This window comes from Bombus affinis, chromosome 4 (genome assembly GCF_024516045.1).
Source record: "Bombus affinis isolate iyBomAffi1 chromosome 4, iyBomAffi1.2, whole genome shotgun sequence".
Lineage (NCBI taxonomy): Eukaryota > Metazoa > Arthropoda > Insecta > Hymenoptera > Apidae > Bombus > Bombus affinis.
In genome coordinates this window covers 3,911,558-3,933,173 of record NC_066347.1, presented here as the reverse complement: position 1 = coordinate 3,933,173, position 21,616 = coordinate 3,911,558, and the positions used below count along the sequence as shown (strand labels likewise).

General features: G+C 34.3%; 2 protein-coding genes across 13 annotated transcripts in view; one reads left to right on the top strand and one right to left on the bottom strand.

Annotated features, from left to right (window-relative positions):
* Positions 1 to 21,616, top strand: part of LOC126915589 (phospholipase DDHD1-like) — a 410,369-nt gene that overhangs the window by 261,175 nt on the left and 127,578 nt on the right. The gene's annotated exons all lie outside the window — the stretch shown is intronic.
* LOC126915585 (potassium voltage-gated channel subfamily KQT member 1) overlaps positions 1 to 21,616 on the bottom strand; it is a 143,532-nt gene that overhangs the window by 37,311 nt on the left and 84,605 nt on the right. For 8 of the 12 annotated variants that reach the window (XM_050720379.1, XM_050720374.1, XM_050720380.1 and 5 more), the window contains one exon: positions 16,958 to 17,516. The exons of 3 other annotated variants lie outside the window; for them this stretch is intronic. In XM_050720379.1, coding sequence (XP_050576336.1) covers positions 16,958 to 17,516 — 559 coding nt within the window. The remainder of the gene's footprint in view (positions 1 to 16,957; positions 17,517 to 21,616) is intronic. One more of the 12 variants, XM_050720382.1, reaches the window with a different exon arrangement.

Sequence of the window (21,616 nt, the reverse complement as noted above, 5' to 3'; positions counted from 1 at the left end):
GCAAAGTTTATAAGGTCTAACAAGTCATGAGGTTTGGCGGAGTGAAGTCTAGTAGTTAGAGAGATACGGTTCCTGTTGAAATTTCCGAGAGATGTTCTACTTGCTATTCGACGTCCTCTGACATTCTGGTTACTGTTTGACTTATTACGACCATCTGATTTCTACTGCTAATTTCAACTTTAAACGGAAACTAACATAGCTACGCTGCTAACTTTACAACTACAATCGCAAGAGCAAGATACAAACTATACGATATTTTCAGACTTCGTGTATTCGTGAATTTAGCATTGTCGAAACAGATTTTTCGTTCAACGATGAACGTAACAGTGTAATAGTACCAGCTACAATTTGCACAAATTTACAACAGTTTTTAGATGAAATATGTAGTCCTATTTTGAATAGAATTCTACGTTCCAGATATTTGTACGCTTTTAATCTCAGTGAAATTATATAATAAAACTCCAATGATTTTTCTAACGGTTAGCTTTGTACGTAAATATCTTGTTAATCTCGAAAGGGTTAAATGGGTTTATCTTGTACAATTAAACGATTGAAATAAAAACGTTCATCGTTGGCTTTCACTTTGCTATACAGACTCGAAGATGGTATCCCCTTGGGGGTAGCCATCCACATGTTATTTAGCAATTAAGCTAGAAAAATTGACCGAATGTCCAGCTGGACAAGTTGTAAAATATAAATTAAATAATAAAAAAAAACTTTGCTATACTTATCACTTTCAGATACATTTCGTTCTAGAGCTCTTACTTAAAATTTTTAATTTATTTCCTGTTATACGTATATAACATTACTACATTATAATAAAAATATATTATTATATTATATAACATTGTGGCAGGAAAGCAAAGAATGAAATTTTTACTTCGGCGTCACATACTACGAAAGCATTTAAAGTTTAAGTTACTTAAGCACTGTTAGTTTAGAATTTTGTATAAAGGTCCTCGTGGTTTATAACGGCTCATTTTCTGCATCGGATCTTCGATCCATCTTATTACATGGATATATTGGGAATGATGAAACAGTAGATGATACGCCCGATTTATAATTGCGTCCTGCATTTTATCACGAATCATTGTCATTGAAAATTCATGAGACGCCAAACGCGTTACTTACGTCGCCGCATACATTATCAGTCAATAACAGCCGGGTCATGGAAGAAAGGACTTATTTATAAGCGAACCAATTCATATGCATGCATTACGTATCGATTCTAACCGTTTTATCATCGAGACATTTAGACAGCCGCCGAACTGGGACGTCCGCTATACCTTTATCCAAGTTTTGCAATTCATACGGTCTTCCGGCGAAAAGACACTTATAACGATATGCTATTTTTAGCAAAAACCTAGTTACTATTATATTATAATCCATCGTTGAAAACAGTTCTCTAAAGTAGCAAGCTGCGCGTACCAATCAGTCACGAGAGTCTCTGCACATCCTTAAAAGGTTCGTTTGATTAGAATAAACCACACTTTATACAATATCATATTTATTTCTTAACATGTGGTGAATAAATATTTCTTGGAATAAACATATTTATTTAAGCCGATTATCAGGCAATTACAATGAAATAAATAATCTTTGTTCGTTAAGAATTTCAAATAATAAGGCAGTCGGGATTAAGTTGGGATTAAGTAAGCAGAACTTCTCAAACTTGCTACATATATTAAATAAGTTCGATAAATTCGAAATTTGTTAGTCTAATAGGTCAAGTGGGTGCAATAAACTAAGATCGCTTAACTTATTAAACCTATGGTGGCAATTATTCAATATTTCTAATAAATGAAACATATTCACAGAGCGATATCCAATCTATGAATCTAACGTTATTACATAAATGGAAAAATAATAGGAGGTACTATTAAGATGAATATTAAACTTGTTGGTTTGTTTAATAAAGACACGAGTGATAAAATTGTAATAATCAATTATATTAAAATCACTGCAGGTACGAGTACAGAATTAGTGTATTTTCTTTTTATTTGGTAGACTTTTTGCAATCAATTCTCATTAAGAATTATAAGCAAATTATTTTACCGTGGTACTGTAACTTGGATTATAAGAGTTTATGTATCAGTATGTTTGATTCTAGTTGACTCTAATGCTTAAATCTAAAGGGTAATGTCTTTTTAGTCTGCGGATCTGATCCGTCGTGTCAAATAATTGGGTAACTAATGGGTTTTGGTGATTGTTAACTCTTATATTATATCTGTTACTGAATTTGGATATTTCTTCTTTAACTGTGAGTATCTTAAGGTCGCGATGTATTGTTTCATCGATAACATACCAAGGTGCATCTATTAAGGATCTTAGAGATTTTGATTGGAATCGTTAGAAAATCTCTATGTTCGAATTACTCGCTGTTCCCCATAATTGGATCCCATAGGTCCAAACAGGTTTTAATATGACTTTATTAGTGTATGCTGATCGTAATCGTCGCTCGCTCAATGCTACTATTCAACTCTCTATTTGCTATTCGACTAACTATTCGAGTATAAGACTGTCCTAGAGAGCACGTTCGTTTATTTGTATCGACAGGTGTTATTATAAAAAATTCAATTGTAACTCCAGTTGACAATTACAAATAACGCAATAATATTTTGTCCGGAATTCGTTTACTTTAAGACCTAGCAAACCAAAATTACGTTTCTATTCCAAGGCACAAAATTATGAGTCTCTCCTGATTCAAATGTTCCGTTGACTCATGTGCCGCTACGCTATTATGAGATTAAAGAAAAAATTGCACGTCGTTAAAAATTAATTAACGATACAGTATCTATATAAAACTATCACTAAGATTTCCTAACCCTGCTCTTTCAAAAATTGACTATCTTTTCGTATCTTGTAGTAATCCAATCTGTAGAATAGTCATTTGCAGCAAAATACTCAACTTAGTAATCGCGTAATTAATCGACTCCCAAAGTTAGTTAAATATATGTATAAGGCTTGTAGTATAGGTTATACGACCTCAAGATAGCCGCACTATCCGAACTAGCTTCTCTTCTCTAAATTATAGTAATTAACTCGACGACACATGATCCTTTCGACTCACGATATGCCCGTCTCGTGTGCATACGATTACTTTATACCGCAATACCTTCGAAAAATTTATTTGAAACTTTCAGACGATTCTTTTATCATCTTCTTTTCCTAACAACTGAAATCAAAACTAAAAAATTCTACTGGCTCATTGGCAGGCGCTCCAACTTAAACATGCAGAGTAAAATAATGCTATATAAAGCCATATTAAAACCTGTTTGGATCTATGGGATCCAACTATGGGGAACAGCGAGTAATTCTCCAACGATTCCAATCAAAGACTCTAAGATCCTTAACAGATGCACTTTGGTATGTTACTAGCGAAACAATACATCGCGATCTTAAAGTACCCACAGTTAAAGAAGAAATATCCAAATTCAGTAACAGACATAATATAAGAGTTAACAACCACTAAAACCCATTAGTTACCCAATTACTTGCCACGACGGATCAGATCCGCAGACTAAAAAGATATTACCCTTACCTAGATTTAGCATTAGATTTAACTAGAATCAAACATACTATAAACTCTTATAATCCAAGTTACAGTACCACGCCAAAATAATTTACTTATAATTCTCAATGAGAATTGATTGTAAAAAGTCTAGCAAATAAAAAGAAAATCTTCTTTTCCTTTGTTTCTCTTAGAAAAATATACAGAAAAATCTAGTATAATGTTTTTCCTTCGCGTTTTTTCCCATCATCGAAGATGAGTGAGATAGTTAAGGTGGTCAAATTGAAACGAGACACAGTATACTTACGGTTGAAATACACGCTCCGTACGAATAATTGAATCCGTAGAGATTTGAAAGGAACAATGAGGACCGTAATTACAATGCAGTGATAAATTACTGGCTGAATTATACTCGTTTAGGTCACGAATGCACACATTATTAAATCGATTCGCGCAACCAGAATCGTCGTTTCGCGTGTTCAGGCATTTTCAGATGGCCAGAAAAATATTTATTAAACGTGTCGATGAGAATACAATTTTTAGATTGCACAAATCGCTTTTCTACACATTGATACATACATAGATTTCGCGATTTCGAGACCTCAAAATCTATCGTCTTTTTCTGGATTGGATTGCGCGCAGTTCCTTTTTCGTGAATTCCATCTTCATCTTCTCACGAACTTATTATAGAAAACAATCTTTTTTTTAGAATTTCACGGACAGATCACGCCAAGTTGCAGCTTCGCAATTCGATTAGATGTTCCATTATATCTCTCTATCTCTGAAGCAAATTTACTTGACTTACTAAAATCTTGTACCGTTGTTAATTAAATCACTAAACAGCTTCCCATTTAACTGGAACCAGCGCTAAACATTTACAAACTTGCTCACGCGTTATCAGTTACACGACGACCTATCATTCATCGTAATTTTCTTTTTCTCAGATTTCATCGAATTTCAGTTGGTTACAAAAGTCAGTTACAGAAGTTTCTTAAAATTGAACTTCTATGTACAAGTAAGCATTTGATGTAACACAGGTAGCAGATCGATCTCGCGATATTTCCAAGAAATTCACTTTGTATTCGCTGTGTCACGCAAACGATGAAAATTTCCAAAGCGACTCAACGAATTTTTCCGTGATTATACACAGGCTCGAGTGAACTCTAAAGCAATTTAATTTATGTCGGTGGTTCGTATCAGCACGCGAAGACAATCTACGAAACGATGCGGAATAACAAACGAAGCAAACGCGATAGAATATGCACGAGCACGATATGTAGGACGATATTTAACAGTTGGAAATGCAGATACCTCGAAATTTCACAACTTGGCTGGACTACTTTGATTCGATTTAAGGCTAATCTCGCGTATCACCGTCGACCTTATCGTAGCGACTTACTGTCGACGTTGGTTTAAGATTCTCCGGTGAGGAGAATGCGACGACGGTTAGATGGGAATGTCGTGAGCGGAGAACGAATTCGAAGTTTGCAAACTTTACGACGTTGATAAATTTTCCAAGCTTATGGAATTTGGAAGAATTTTCCATAACAACCCTATGCGACAACGTTCTATCAAACTGTTCGTAATACATCTTTCTTTTTTACGAAAATTTGATATTTCAGAACAACATAATAAGTTTAATCGTCGATTCTACGCAACAACGTCTTATTCAGTTACTCCATAAATTTTATCTCTTTTTTATCTAAAGTTTAATGTGAAATTACAGAAGAACATTGCTACTTTGTCAGTTCAGTCATCAACGTATTCTTACAAAGTTTTTGTTATATTCTATTAACGAATAGTTTCTATGCCATACACACAAGGTATGCCAACTACAGAAAAACTCGTTAAAGCCGGTTTGTTTCGATCGATGTAAAAAGTATTGAAAGGATTAATAAAAGTGATGAATGTACAATGAGAAATTGTAAATTATTAATTCACGAAAAAGTAACGTAATCTACTATTTCAGTGCAACAACTTCGTAAAAAATCCTTTAAATTCTCCACAATTTTCTACCAAATAATAAACCCTGCAACTTTCAACGATACGCTATTAAGATACAATAGAAAAAAAAAAGAACACGGCGCCGTACAACACCGTAGAAATGAAAAAAAAGGGAGCCGAACGTGGACAATTATCATAGTAGGTCGATGAAGGTGACCCGCAAAGCGAAGGTAGCCTAAGGGGTGTGTAAGATCGAAATTATAGTCGGCCGACACGCCATCTTAAAGCGTGTTCCAAAGCGAGCCGACTTCGTTAACGCGCCGTTCGCCGTTACTTAACGAGCTATCGCTTGCTAATAAATTACTTGCACAAACGGATGAATCCACCGCAACGTTTACCAAAGCCTTCGGATTTCCTACTGTAATACTCGCGAAATCATCTCGGCGTTCATTCCATCGTGAACGTCGAATGGGAAACGCTATCTGGCCGTGGAGATGTCGGCCGCATTTCAATTCGCATCTCTGGCCGTATGTATCCCCAGCCGTTGATTATCGTCACTGTTTTCTCGTTTCGTTTGTACGCACGATGAATTAATAACAACGTTTAAATGAAACAGATCTCGCTAGTTTGAATCACAGGAAGTGGTAGTTGGAAATAAAGAATTTCGTGCTTTCGGATAATAACGTGAAAATTGATTTTGTATTACGAACGAAGTAAAACTTTTAATCTCTCACGGTCTTTGATGATGAAGCTTTAATTAAGTTCGTGTTCTTGTTTATATTTAAAATAAAAAAAATATATAAATCTTTTCTAAATTGATATCCAAAAGTTATTCTGTTTATTATTGTCCGTGGTAAATTCACTATTGTTTGCATTCAATCGGGAAAAAGATAACTTTTATTCAAAAACCGGTCGAGCGACCAGCTCGATAAAAATAGATATATTAAAATATACCTTTGAAAATATAAAATATATTAAAAATATTAAGTATCGTTGTAATGTATATAAAGTATAAGGAAGGTATAAAGAGTTTGTGTACTTTTAGTTTTATGCTCTATTTCGTTTCTTTACATTTAATTATCATAAAGTCGAGTTTTAGCTTTAAAATGTAAAAATCGGTAAAATAATATTTTATTTTACATGGTTGAAATGTTTTCTTTCATCGTATATCGCGGAACAGCCCATACAGTTAGTGTGTTCACGACGTGGTCGACGTCGATAGGCTCTTCATCGTGGAGGATAGTCGAGGAGTGCTCGAGAATTTATCCCTTGTTGGTCGACCAGCTCTATCAAGTGGTCTGCGAGCAACGTGTCACGAACGACGTTCCTCTTGTTTCTGTATCACCAAAGAGGATTTACGATTGTTTACCCTCTTTTGACGTTCACTTCTCCAGTTTTTATCTCAAGTTTCGAAAATTCGGAACTATGCACGTGTCACGCTAAGAACATAAACGAATCTCAGCAACTTTAACGACATTCGTACCGAGATTAGCTGTAAATAGAATACAGTGGCAAATATTATGGGCTACCATTGGTATTTACGATCGTTTTTTTTTTCAATTGTAACAAAAATAATCCAAAAGGTATAATATTTAACACCATCCTTTCAAACAATATCTTTTTACAAATGTTATAATTTGTTTGAATAGACGTAACTTTTTATAGAAATTGTCGTTGCAAAGCAATCCCTCTAAAAGGATTTGATTAAAATCTGTAATTTCCCTTTGTAAACTGAATTATTGATTCTAGACGAATCAATATTTCCTACTAATTGCAACATTCCGTGTATAGTTAGAAGAATCAATGGGAAAAATTGGACGCGTGGTTAAGCATAGTGAGAAAGCATCGTGTAAATCGTAACCAGTTACAACGGACTGGTCGAATCATATTCGTCGAATTAATTTCGGAATATCGGTTAAACTGCGTTCGAGTGTTACTCATATACAAGCGCGATCCATTCATTGATTGTTTCTCTCGTAGTTAACCGCAATCCGAATCACAATGGTATTCTAGTGTTATCGACGTTTATCCTGGGGATTGACTGGTAGGACGAAATTTTGCGATTAAAATCACTTGTATAGCCGCTATTATCACTTAGCTGGGTATCGTTATGATTAACTTCGCAAAACAAAAACAACCATAGTTTAGGTATTAGAAATTAGGTAAAAAGACAAGTGTAAAATAATATAGTAAGTAAAATAGACATTGACTCTATTCAAATATTTCTACATACATCGACGTATGATGTTGATATTTAAATAATTGTTGTTCTTAACGTAATTTGAATCTATTTCGTGGAAAGACTTCTGGTTAGTTATTAATATTCAAGTCCTCGATTTCATTAATGCAGTACATCGTAAAGTATAGTTTGCTCATGAATGCGACAGAGTGGTGTAGAAAGATCAATAATAATACCTATCCAGACGTACAAGATTTATTATGCTAGAAGTTGACACGAATGCATACTTATTTCGCATAGGTTACGAGTCAATTTTCCAGTAAATCAAGCGTTTTATAAGAAAATGTTTCATACGGTACACTTCCTAATCTTCCTAATTAAATAAAAAGAAATTTATATTTCGACAAACATTTATAACAGAATTATAAATAGAGATTTAAAATTTATTCGTACAAATAAAAAGTAATTATACGCTTAACATGCTCCCAATACAATTTAATACAATTAATAACAAGAAGTGTAAAAATATTATACTGTAAACGAACGGCGCGTAGAAGACTTCAAACAAACATCAACAATGTACGATATCAAACAATCATTGAATTCATATCAAGTACAATAAATACGAGCGACCAACATCTGAATTGTATATCCGCACGCAAACAGAATATATCCATGAAATTTATAAATACATGTATCAAATTGTAATTTCAATCATATTATCTCCGTATTTCGATATCGATGATAATCTCCTTGGTGGATCATAAACATATTACATTCTCTTAAACAGAAATATACGAAAACTCTCGAAAAGCTTCCAATACCAATCACAATCGCGATTAATCGAAAAAATTATAATCTTCTCGATATACACAGTACATCGTTTATTTGTTCTAAATTAAAATCTAAAAGATTTGTCACGTCATTTCTTCGAGCTAATAATTCTCAACGTTCGAAGAGACATTTTCCCGATTCCATAACTATTCTGTGTATTCCACGCATGTATTATATTAAAAAAAAAAAAATACTAATTAACAATATCACACTACCTTTCTTTCGCATATCACCTATCAAATTATCTTCTTCGTCTATTCTTTCCATTGCAATCGTAAGTCTCTGACAAGATCAAAGTTTAGGCGAATATGACACTTAATTTGTTTCGACTTCCCGAAAAATTTTCGAGCGGAACTCGAGATCTTGGACGCGGATCGATTCGTTTGCCGAGCGAATATATTTTTCTATTTTACGAGCGCAGGCGACCGACCGTTAAAAAATTTAACGATGCTCGTGCAAAAGATTGAAATACGAGAAAATTCGTGCCACGCTCAACACAGAAAGATCGCGCGCATGTATCGTCAAGCATGATTTCCGGGCTAAAAATAACAAGCGGCACGCAAATAGCTAGCCTATGCATTGCACCTAATAAGTAATGCTGCTATTTATGCGGCGACAAAGTAGGCCGAAACGTTAGGGTCATTCCTATTAAACGGTGATGTTTCTTCTCCGACCATGAGAGATTATCGTTAGTGGTACTGCGACGAAAAAGGTCGCAAGGAATCACGATTTTTGGTCTAATGAATATATTAAGTATCTTCTTAAAATTGGTCAAACAGAAAATTTCTTGATATTTTGTACCTTGAAAAATGCTAATATACACGAAGTATATGCGTGATCTTGCTGAAGTTTTGAAACTTTATAAACGTTCGAATGAATTTTTTATTCCGTATCTTTGAACTTAATGAAGAAACGCGAGTAATTTTTTTAAAAGTGATCATACAATGAATTGTTGGCATCTCGTAAAAAGATACTGCGTATACCGCATAGATAAATAATTTGATTACACCTTTTATCGTAATATGAGATTTCAGAAATGTTTTTTTTTTTTTTATTTGGTAGACTTTTTACAGTCAATTCTCATTGAGAATTATAAGTAAATTATTTTGGCGTGGTAGTGTAACTTGGATTATAAAAGTTTATAGTATGTTTGATTCTAGTTGAATCTAATGCTTAAATTTAAAGGGTAATGTCTTTTTAGTCTGCGGATCTGATCCGTCGTGTCAAGTAATTGGGTAACTAATGGGTTTTGGTGATTGTTAACTCTTATATTATATCTGTTAGTGAATTTAGATATTTCTTCTTTAACTGTGAGTATCTTAAGGTCGCGATGTATTGTTTCATTGGTAACATACCAAGGTGCATCTATTAAGGATCTTAGAGATTTTGATTGGAATCGTTGGAGAATCTCTATGTTGGAATTACTCACAATTCCCCATAGTTGGATCTCATAGGTCCAAACAGGTCAGAAATGTTGGCTTTATGTTTTCTGAATATCGAATTATTAACAATTCATAGCGAAAATATTAATGCAAATATTAATGCTGTAAAATTGTTTGAATAGAAATCTGTCGATTCTTAATTCTTTTGCATATCTTCGTAGGAAATAACCTACACACACTGTATTATCTGATTTGTTTAAATAGATACATATCCGATAATTTCACACATATCAATTTTATTCTTACACTTTTCGAAAGTCTTGGAATATTAAGAATTCGTTTCAACTCGAATTCAACTCATATTCAATTTGAAATTCGAAAACTTGTCGGAGACACAGTAAAGCTTACAACATACGCGTATGATGCTGAAATTTAAGGTACAACTTTACGAGTATTACGAATATTATCCATGTTACATCGGCCTTTTTAAAAATTTCGCTACTGCAACGAGCCAGTTTCATGAAACGGACAAAAAAGTTTGCTGCCTTGAAATATTGCAGAAGTAAATGTATAAAAATATGCAGCAAATGTACCAAACAGAGACTAGAATTATAATTTTCTTTTGCTGCTGCAATCCGAATTTTGATAAAAATATAAAGAACTATAATATACTGTTAATGTACATTTCTTGTAATTACGTTGGAAATTTCTTTTCTTTTAATATCAAAAAATTTGTTAAGGAAAACGACGCGATGTCTACGGCAGAATTAAAATCGTTTTACTAAGAAACTATTAAAACCATCGTTTCATGCATCCCCTGAAGACACTCGATTATACGCGAGCCACACAATGCAAGTCAATTTCCTTTGTTCGACGAAGGAACGATGAATATTCGTCTCCAATTTCGCATCGATTGTAGGAAAACGTGCGTGTGTAACAATGGTGCAACCAGTGACAAGTATTCGTTCGGATAAGACAAATAGATATTGCAAATAAAGTTTCTGTTAACGTTGGAAAACAGATTATGATTAAAAATATTTGCACTGCTGGTAATGGAATTTATGATAGCTAGTGTATATTGTTATGAAAATATAATTTACGATGTTTACTGAGATTCGTGGACAGTGGTACCATCAAGTGTCGTACTACGAGCGTTCTAATTATTTCAAAATGAATGAATTATATAATTCGCAAATAAGAAACTTGGAACAATGATCACGTTGAAGGTCGTGACAATTCTAGAGATAGAATAACTCATAATAATAAGAATAAAAGATAATTCATTTTAAAACAAGAGATATAAATCGTAAAATTTATTCATAGAATACATGTGGAAGCTATAAATAATTATTAATTTCATTGTTAGATGATTCAAACGTATTAACTTAACAGATTTCTCTTAGATTGACTCTACTCTGTTAATCAGGAAAGAGAAGGTTCTGTGCTAACCGAATGCTATTACATATTTTCACGTATTAATTTTTAAACTTCCACTGCCCCTTTACTCCTTAAAATAAATTTCTCTCTTAGTTGTTTCAACGTGAAACCATGAAACAATTCAAATAACTTAACATCCTGAAAATTCGTTATATAATTTATGAACCTAGGACTCTCAATGCTTAATACTGAAAATGTACAGAAATTATGCAACGTATTACTTATGCGTCTGATGACCAACAAATTGTTCAACTCAATGAAATATTGCACAGTAGAAAATAATTTATCACTGATATAATTTTGCTATTCATTTAGCTAAAATAATTAAAATCACGCCGTTAATTCTTCTTCGTACTGACTATTATCAAATAAATTAAAGCAAATAATTTTCAATCTAGAGCAATAAGCCATTTTTTAATATCACTGTATCAACTATTATATCTACTATCATGTTTAGCTAGCGGTCTATATGGAATTCAAATCTCTTGAATGTTAAATACTCTGAACTGGAAAATTTCTTATAGGCAACACGCAACATGATGACTATCACCGCGAGTACAATATTTATTTCCATTTTGCATATTCTACAGGATACAATTAACTATAGCAGTGTATGATTAAGCTGTTATTTCAGATTTCTATTATGTAAAATTGTACGAAGCAAATAGAAATTAAATCTTCTTTATCGATTGCGACAAATGATCATCACAACCATTAGCTCGATTAATTGACGTCTTGAACAGAAAGAAGGACCGCCTGAGCTCGATCGACGATCATTGCGAAGTGTGAAACGATTTATAACTCGTGCTGAAACGTTCCGCAAACAGTTCAACGGATATAAGACAAATAGTCCTGCGATATTTTTCACGACAAAATGATAAATATCCGCACAGCTAGTTGCACTTCGATTAATATCATTGAACCATAATTTTTCTTCTGGACAAGGAGACCATAATCACGGATAAGAAATAGACTAGGCCTATGGTTTCATGAAATTTCGTATTGTACGACCTGAAATCCCAAATTTCCACGTTTTTTTTTTCAAATATTATCGAAATCAAATAATAAGTATTTATTCTCGTGGTGCTTAATTTTCATGACAATTTAATTATTGGAATGGTAATGTACAATAGTAGTATTTCAGAAGATGGAAGAACTAGGAATTTATTTCTTTTCTACCTGCAATTTTGGTTTCTGCAACTTTCTGTTACTTCCTTTCCTTAATACTAATCTCCGACTTTTACAGAATAGTTTCATGAGTGAAATCAGTTTACACGTGTAGCCAAATGAAACTATTTGAAACGAATCTTTCTATTGACTTCTGAAAACATCCACAATTCCAAGAAGACGAATGCACATGAGCTAATGATAAAATAAAATGAATCACGCGCTCGCTCAGGTAAGTCATGGATGCGTGAAATTTACCAATTATGGTATTCATGGTATCCCGCTAGGGGTAGTCATCCACATGTTATTTAGCAATTAAGTTAGAATAATTTACCAAATGTCCAGCTGGACAAATTGTAAAATACAAATTAAATAATAGAAAAAAATTTACCAATTGTTAATTTCTAACGCGTCGTCCAAGAGTTCGGTATGTGATGTTCCGCTGAACCTTAGGAGAAAATCGGTTCGATTGAACCACTTGGAACATCCGCCTAGCGAACTTGTAACCGAAATCGGTATTGATGTTTCGCGAAGCTTGCAATTATGATAAAAGGTATCTAAACAAGAATACACGGGGAAACCAGATAAATTATGCGGTTAGAGCGATGTTCGCGCCGAACGAAAAATGGATTCACGCTTGCGGAAATGAATGGCGCGTTCGAACAGTGACAGTGGATGCGTAGAGAGCAAAATGAAACACGCTTCCGTGATAATTTCCGATCGTGCCGTTTCGCATCGTGAAAAGTGCGATAGTGCAGTGTATTATCGCGAAATCAACACAGATCCGGTCAAATCTTTCGCACACGCAAACCGAGAAAAATAAAGAGAGTGAGGGAGAAAGGAAACGAAGCGAGGATCGATCAAAAGAAAAAGGAAGCGCAGGTGGATAGAAACAAAAGAATGGAACAACGAGGGAAAGTGATACGAACGCAAGCTCATTAAAAAGCATCGAGGAGAATCGTTTCGCTGCAACAGGAAATTAACGAGAAACGATAAGAACAACCGTTCGATGCCGGTCTCGTGGTACGCGATAAAAAACGAGGAAGAGAGAAAATAAAAAAAAAGAGAAGGAAGCGTGAACGTGGTTGCGTTCGTGCGATCAATAGACTTCGATGCCACACGTACCATCATGACGTATACTTTGTTTTCGTAATGAATTATTTAAAGGACTGCGGTACTTGGCGGCAACTTTGGAAAAAAGGAGGTCCGCAGGGGAAAACAAAGAGGGAGAATGAAAAACGGCAAAACGCTGAATAATGCATGAGGACCAAAAGTATTTTGATACTTATGCAGGTGATTGAGAACGTGGGCGGATCAAAGATGGATTTTTACTGTATACGAGGCCAGTGAAGCAAACGGAAATAAAACGGCGGTCAGGAACGATAGAGAAACTCCAAGGTAGCGGAGTACTTTCAACCATCGGCAGTTTGGCCATTCCTTTTAGTCAGCTTTTACGATGGCGTTTATTTGCAACGCTCGCCTCGCGAAACGCGGCATCATCCAGGGTAAGAATACTTCATAGGGTATCGAGCGACGGTGATAACGTTTTTACGATTTCACGATTTGCGCGTTGAGGAATGGGACTGTTCGCGTTAATGCGTGTGTATTTTCCTTTCCTTTTACGTCCGCTCTTATCGTTACGCGATGGGAACGAAGTTTCTACCAGAGGAAACCTTTTCCACGATACTTACTAATCTCAAATAGGATTATATTTTAGATGATTAATTGATATTATAATACGATAATAATCATTTTCTACGTCGTAAAAGTAATTGATAATACTTGATATATTTTCGTTATTGCTTCTTTTTATTGTAAATGAGTTTCCATTAATAAATCATAGCAGATCATAAAAACCCTGTGTGCGTCAAGGGATTGGTAGAAAAAATATTGCAAGTGCTTTTGACAGTCGAGAAACCCGTTTACGCTTCTTACGTTTAATATATTTCTTACGATTAATTTTATGAAGATGGAAAAAATTGATCGTAAACGCAGATGTATAAACTGTTGGAAACTTATCTTGGCATAAATAATACGAACAATCGATATTACTCTCCTACAAAACCAATACGTATTTACTTGGAATATCAATGTTTTGACAATTACGAATGTTTGTCTTTTTATGTTCTCCTTTTTCTCTCGTAATATTATACCAATCCTCTATTTCTCGATTGCAGATCGTAAAGAAAGATGGAACTTTGTTCGAGTAGTAGCTCTAAACTTTAAAACCTAGTTTACTGCTACTGCTGCTGCTCGGCTAACAAGTAATGATAGACGATAAATAAAAGTAGCTAATAACTTAAAACTCTCATTATGTTAAGCCTTTGTAGCACTTTGTAAGCCCACGTGACTTAAAAGTTATATTGTCACGTTTATCAAGTTACATAGCTATACAACGTATTGCCTATATGAATCAATTTTGTTAAAGTAATTTCTGTCTTTCTTACGTCATAATAATTCATTATTATATCTTTTCCTTACGAACAATCAAGAACGTGATTAATAAACTGCGGATGTTTATGTAAATTCATATTTTCATAACATTACGACGACTATTTTATTTTTCATATTTTACATACTTTTTCATATCACGTACATTTTCTACGTCCTGAAATTCCACGATGTCGTAATATTATCGTTGTGAAACTAGCGTATGGTAGTATTTGGCTTTAAACACGAGATATTGTTCACAATAAAAAAGAAGTCATATTCACGCGTCGCATAAAATGGAAAAACGAACGTGCATGTTTTACGCAGCATCTTTTCCCATCGGGAATTCCCACGAGTGATCGAGAAACACTTCGAGCGTGTTTTGTCAAGTGAAACGAGCCGACAGAATCGACGTACAATGAGAAACGCGCACGGAGACCGAAGGATCACCGTCAAACAAGCTTCGATGTCTATATAATATAACAGAGGCAACGCAAAGACGATACAAAAGAATTTCGATTCACTTGTTGAATCGAACCGTTTCTATTTCGAATAGCTGACGTTGCTTCCCGTATAGAACGGAGAAATATTTGTCTTCGGGAACAGAATGCAGGATTGCAAAGGTATAGAAAATGGTGGATGATCCTTGAGAGGAAATGAATGGGGCTATTGATTAAAGCATGCAGAAAATACGAAAATATATATATGTCATTCCTATGACTTAATATTTAAATATCGATCAATTAAATTCCAACATATTGTTACGATCATCGTATTCCTCCAAGTCAGAAGAGACGACATATTTATTTACAGAAGTAAATTATCACTTAATAAAATAATAATTAACGTTCTTTTATAAATTGTACAATCATTTAGTACATGTTCCTTCGTTTATAGTATTCTTCGAGAAGAAGCTAACGTTAGATAATTATCTTTCCTCGTCTGTTTTCTGATATCTAATAAAAGTATAAGCTTCGAATCATTAACAGTATAGTGAAATTTCTTTAACAATTTCTCTAACTCTCTCTTTATTTATTGGCCAACTCGTATCACGTATTAATTTCGTTAAGTTATCAAAGTGACTCTTTAAATATTGTCAAAGAAATAAACAATCACGATTGCCAATGGTTGGCGCAACATGAAGAGAGATCTCAGTACTGAATACCAAAGTAACGAACCTGTCGATACGTCACTAATTCCTCGAGCAGTACGTTCAGAAAGGGAAATCTCTCTAATACTGATCCTGGAACATTAGCATACGACGAATCAATTTCACGTATGGTACATCGGGCAAAATGTCAGTTTTGAATATTAATCCTGACGAAATGTAACTACTCTAATCAGATAGATATTAACATATATCGATTTATCGCTATTCATTCTGCCCGGAGAGAAATCACGTACGATATTCCGTGATAATTTTAATAGAAATTCGATTAAATAAAAGATGTTGATTGGATTTTCAACGATAAATATATTCTTATTTAAACAACTTAAAGATAAGATGTACGAAGGTGTAACAAATTTTACGAGCCACCCTAAACGTACGTAAATTTCAATCTCAATAAAATTCAATCTCAGTCGAAGAATCTCCTTTTCAATCAAAGATCGAATAACGAACATTTCAATCTCATATTTACCCGCATATTAGATTGTTGCGCCATGAAACATCGAGAAAAACGATATAAATAGATGTAACTTACTTTAGAGCAAGTTCTAAAATAAGACTATTTAATGAAATTAGAGAGCATTCTACTTGAATTGCAAATTCATGCTCAAGTATTATAATTCCAACAACATATTAATATTTATCATTTAATCTGATCTAACATGTATGTTTACCTTTATCTTTATGTAAATTAACGTGGTTGTTAATGACCTCAACGAGCTGATGCAACAGAAAAATATAATTTAAACGGAAAGGACAGAAACAAGATCTCGTTGAGAAACGACATCCATAATATAACAACCTAATACGATGTTCCGCTTGTTGTTACGATCATCGATGTTAACCATCGCAACATCTAACCGATATAGAATCTCTCTCGTAAAAACTGCATCAAAAGTACTCACACAGTGAAATGGTAGATGAAGCAGATCCACCCGCCAGGATGTTCCAGGAACACGTACAGTCTTTCCTGGAAAGTCTTGCCCTTTTTATGATGGAACACGTACTTGGCTTTGAAGGCCTGGTCGATGGGCAGATAGATCGGGTAATACGGATCGGGCACCCCAGCTTGGTTCAAGCTAGGTGGCTCAACCTCCGTGGCGTTCATATCACTATTGATAATGTCATCTTTGCTCTTTTTCCGGCGATATTTCCTTTTCATCGGCGTGGGCACCCTCTTGTGGTGTGCCTCGCCGAATCTCGGCGACCGGAAACGTCTGAGGAATGTGAAACGACGACTAGGCGAAGAGCTGGCCTCGTCCATCTGCGTGCCGTTGTCCTCGGTGTCCTCAGTCTCGCTGCCCGGCGTTTTCAATGCCATGTCCTCCGATTCGAGGCAGTGCTCGCTGGTGAGCTCGTCCTCGCTTCCCTGCAGGACGGTGTACGCGGCCGCCTCGCTCGACCGCTTTTCTGTGAGCCTAGAGCATTGGTCCTTGCTTCGTGGAAGACTCTCGTTGGTCTCACCTGGACATTTCCAGGATATTGCCGACTTGTGCTGAACTCGATAGATACACGCCGAGCGTCGCTTTCAGGATTCGATTTAACGCTAAGGATTTGCAGCTGACGAATAAACGCGAACAAACGCAAACAAACGTGAAGGAACACGAACAAACAAGACGGTATTAGTCTTCAATTGGTATCGTTCACCTAAGATACTTAAATAGAAAGTAAGGACCATTAACGCGTGTTCCACTGCCACGCGAATTTTATACATGTGTTTGTCATTTTGACAACTAAATAAAATTTGATAAATCGAATTTTTGTAAAATGTTATATTATTTTCGTTCATAGTTATCTAACAATAACATCTAGATTATTCACATTGTAGATTATTGTTGACGATGTGTACTACTGTACCGTCAAGCGACGGGATCGTGTTTATTAATGTTCGCTTGCGCTGCTGCTGGCGCAGTTTGCTGTTGCTCGTTAATGTTCGCCTCTGCTCATTCGTCAAGCGCAGATCCAATTTAAGTATCGCGTTTGATGCTCGAGGCGGTAAATACGATCGAAATTGATTATAGGCTGCTTACTTTTGGAAACATTTCTAGTTCTAAGGTGATTTATGTAAGGTAATTTACGTAACGATGTGATATTGGGAAATGATTATGACACATTTTGGTACGATAGGGACAGGAATTAATAAATTAAGATCGAGTTTGTAAGATACACTCGCAGCAGGGATTAATTATATTTAAATTCGAAAATATAGAATATGGTAACGCTGGTTTCTTTTGTGGATACGCAACGAAGACGTCAAGACCTTCTTCTCTTTCTTCTTTCAACGAAATATCACAGTACGTTAATCAATAATACGTAGATAATTTTAACGAATCTCTGAATTTTTAATGAGTCATTCAACTCAAGTGAAAGATATCGTAACGTTAAGAGTGCTTCAACCGATTACAATTATCGCTACGCTGCGTAAAAAAATCTGAAAAAATATGTCAACGATCGAAAATTCAGAAATCTTCGACACTTGCTGTCTCCTTATTATCCTAAAGTCTGACTTCATAGCGAATAGTATACTATGGGGAACCTCGTTTTTAAAACAGAAACTTTCTATGCGATATTGTATTCCAATTTATATCTACGTACATCTGATAAATAATTTTTAAATTTTTCGTATCAACTATTTTTCCAGCATTCTTGAAGCATTCGGATGTTCGATTTTCGATTGAGCGAGCAATCGCTAAACGACGAAAGAACATCTTATTTTAATTTACATTTTAATATTGCCTTCAACTAGAAGAAGAACGACCATTCGCTCGTTTGATCTAACCGCACTTTAAAATTCTCAAATCTATTTCGATTTGACGATCTGACTACTTTGATTTGCGATCCTAACACATCCTATCAATGTACTAAAAATGTCAATAAATAAACGTCAGGATTGAAGCAGTAATTTTCGTTTCCATCAAATCCCGGTAACCAGTTTTATGTTTGATTCTTCTCATAGCTCACTGATTACTCGACCACTGACCGCTCGTTCGTTGCAATTGGCTTTTAGCAAAACTCCTAGTCAATTTTACGGGACAACGGACAACAATTCCTCAAACAACTACAAACGCGTCACGCTTTTCCATCCTCGATCCTTTTCTATACCATTACGTATTTCTAGAACATTCATCGTGTAATCGATTCAAGCAAACGATCGCTGGTAAAACGTTTCGATTGATTTCTGAAAAAATTTGTCAATTCTGATTGTTTCGCGTGATACGTTAATAGCCAGAATGACATTCCATTGATGACAAATTCTATCGTCGATCATGCGACATCTTTATCTCGCCACATTGGCAACTCGGTGCGGCTTATGCGGCCTGAATTTTGTAACGCGAGGGAAGAGCGAATTTCTAGGCAACCGAGCCTAGGGATTTCGGGCTGATCGATCGACACGATGAATGGATGCTTCGAAGTACAAAAGAACGTTTGCCTCTCAATAGGATCGAGACTGATCAGTTTGGTTCTAATAAGTGTTTCGTTGTGGCTTTGATTGTGACTCTCGTCTGATGCTTCATTGTTGAGAATATTAATAAGCAATTTATAGGTGGAACCAAAAGATAAACGATTGGTAGAAATAAAGATCGATAGAAGAATAGAGATCGGTGAAATTAAAATTATTTGCATGTAGCGGATTTAGATGTTCGAAATATAAATTTCAGTCATGCTAGGTATATTCTCAGTGACTCAAAAAGTACAAGAAATTTATTTCTAGATCCTATAGATAGAATTTAACATTCGATTTAAGTGTTTCTCGTTGCTGGATAGATTCAGAAGAAACATACTCCTCCGTGAGATTCAAAATTAATAAATTATCAGAAGTTATTAATTAAAGAATATATTTCAATTGTGAATTTCCAGTCAGAAAATGATGTTTATTCTATTACGCCAAGCGTAATACTGAGAGGCGATCGATGTAGTATGTATAACCTTCAAGAATATGTCAATTATTCAGAAGAACATAAGATGAAAATATAAGGTTCTATGTATTTAAGAAAAGATTTTCATAACCTTCGAGAAAAATTACTTTTTTCTTTAACACGCAACGGTTGTGCTTAACAATAGTTTCCCATTGTAAAAAGCTATAAAATACTTAACTATTCTCTCATTTCATACACTGCTACCCGTCGTTTACCATCTACGACGTTCTGTAATAAAAAGAACTTGTAATAGCTAGAATATAGGAGAAAACCACTTCTCATTAGAAGAAACTACCTAAATCATATGATAATATCGTATCGACGATACTGGAGGCCAACATTTCACGAAGCGATAATATTTATAGCCCTTATTCGCCACGCTGCTACGTTTAAATCTTTATTCTTTTAAGGAACAAAGATTTTCGTTATCGAAAATATAACACGTGTGACTTTAGTTTTCAACTAATAGTCGTAAGATGGAAATAAAACGCCGTTTCGTCTCGCCGTTGGAATGTTATCACAAAAGAAGTGACAATCATGGTGTGTCTATGGAGTTTGCGACATTTATCATGCCGAGAACATACTTACTATTTAATATGAAATGGCGATATTTTTTGAAGATTAATTATAATTGTAAATTCCGTTGCTTTCTATTCCTATTATTTGAATTTGGTATAAATAAATGGTATAGATTTGTTATGAATTCTACAAGCTCTAATTTTTCAACTGAACTTTAATTGAAATGGATAATAATTATTTGAATTTGATATAAATAAATGGTATAGATTTGTTATGAATTCTACAAGCTCTAATTTTTCAACTGAAATTTAATTGAAACAGATAATAATTATTTGAATTTGGTATAAATAAATGGTATTGATTTGTTATGAATTCCACAAGCTCTAATTTTTTAAGTTAACTTTAAGTGAAACGGATGAATAAGTTCCTAATAAATAGTAATAATAATAAAACTGTAATTTTGTTCTCTTCGTCGTATATTCGTTTAATTTGAATATCGTCTTGATCCACGTGCATCGTAGTTGTTATAAAAGTGATAAATAACATTATGATAAAGTTCTCTCGGAACCATTACGAGATTTTAAATTACGGTATAAAGAATACGAGTATATTCAACATGGTTTTGTTATAGTATATCGTTTAACCTTTGAACTTTGATATTACTATTATATTATTTAATAGGCATACTGTTTATCAACCAGTAATTAACTTGATTCAATGTGACAAATAACTGACATTTGGATTGGATTCATAGACTTGATTACGACATGTGTTCTACAAACAAATGATGAATTTCACCGCTGAATTAATTATTCGATTAATTGACCCGACTATAATCAAATTATACGGGCACAATTCACGGTAACAATCGTATCACCAAATAGCTGAAAATGACGCGCACCTGGATATTTTATATAAATGCATAAGGGCGATTGATAAAATATGTTTTAAAATATGTTTCAATAAAAAATATAATACATTCTAACTTATTTAAATCAACTGTGATAATTAAATAACGTAATAACGTTGCAATAATTTTAATTTAATATAATTTCACTAGAATACATGATAATTAACGATTAACATAGTAATAATATTTTACGTTTTATAACCAACTATAATTCATAA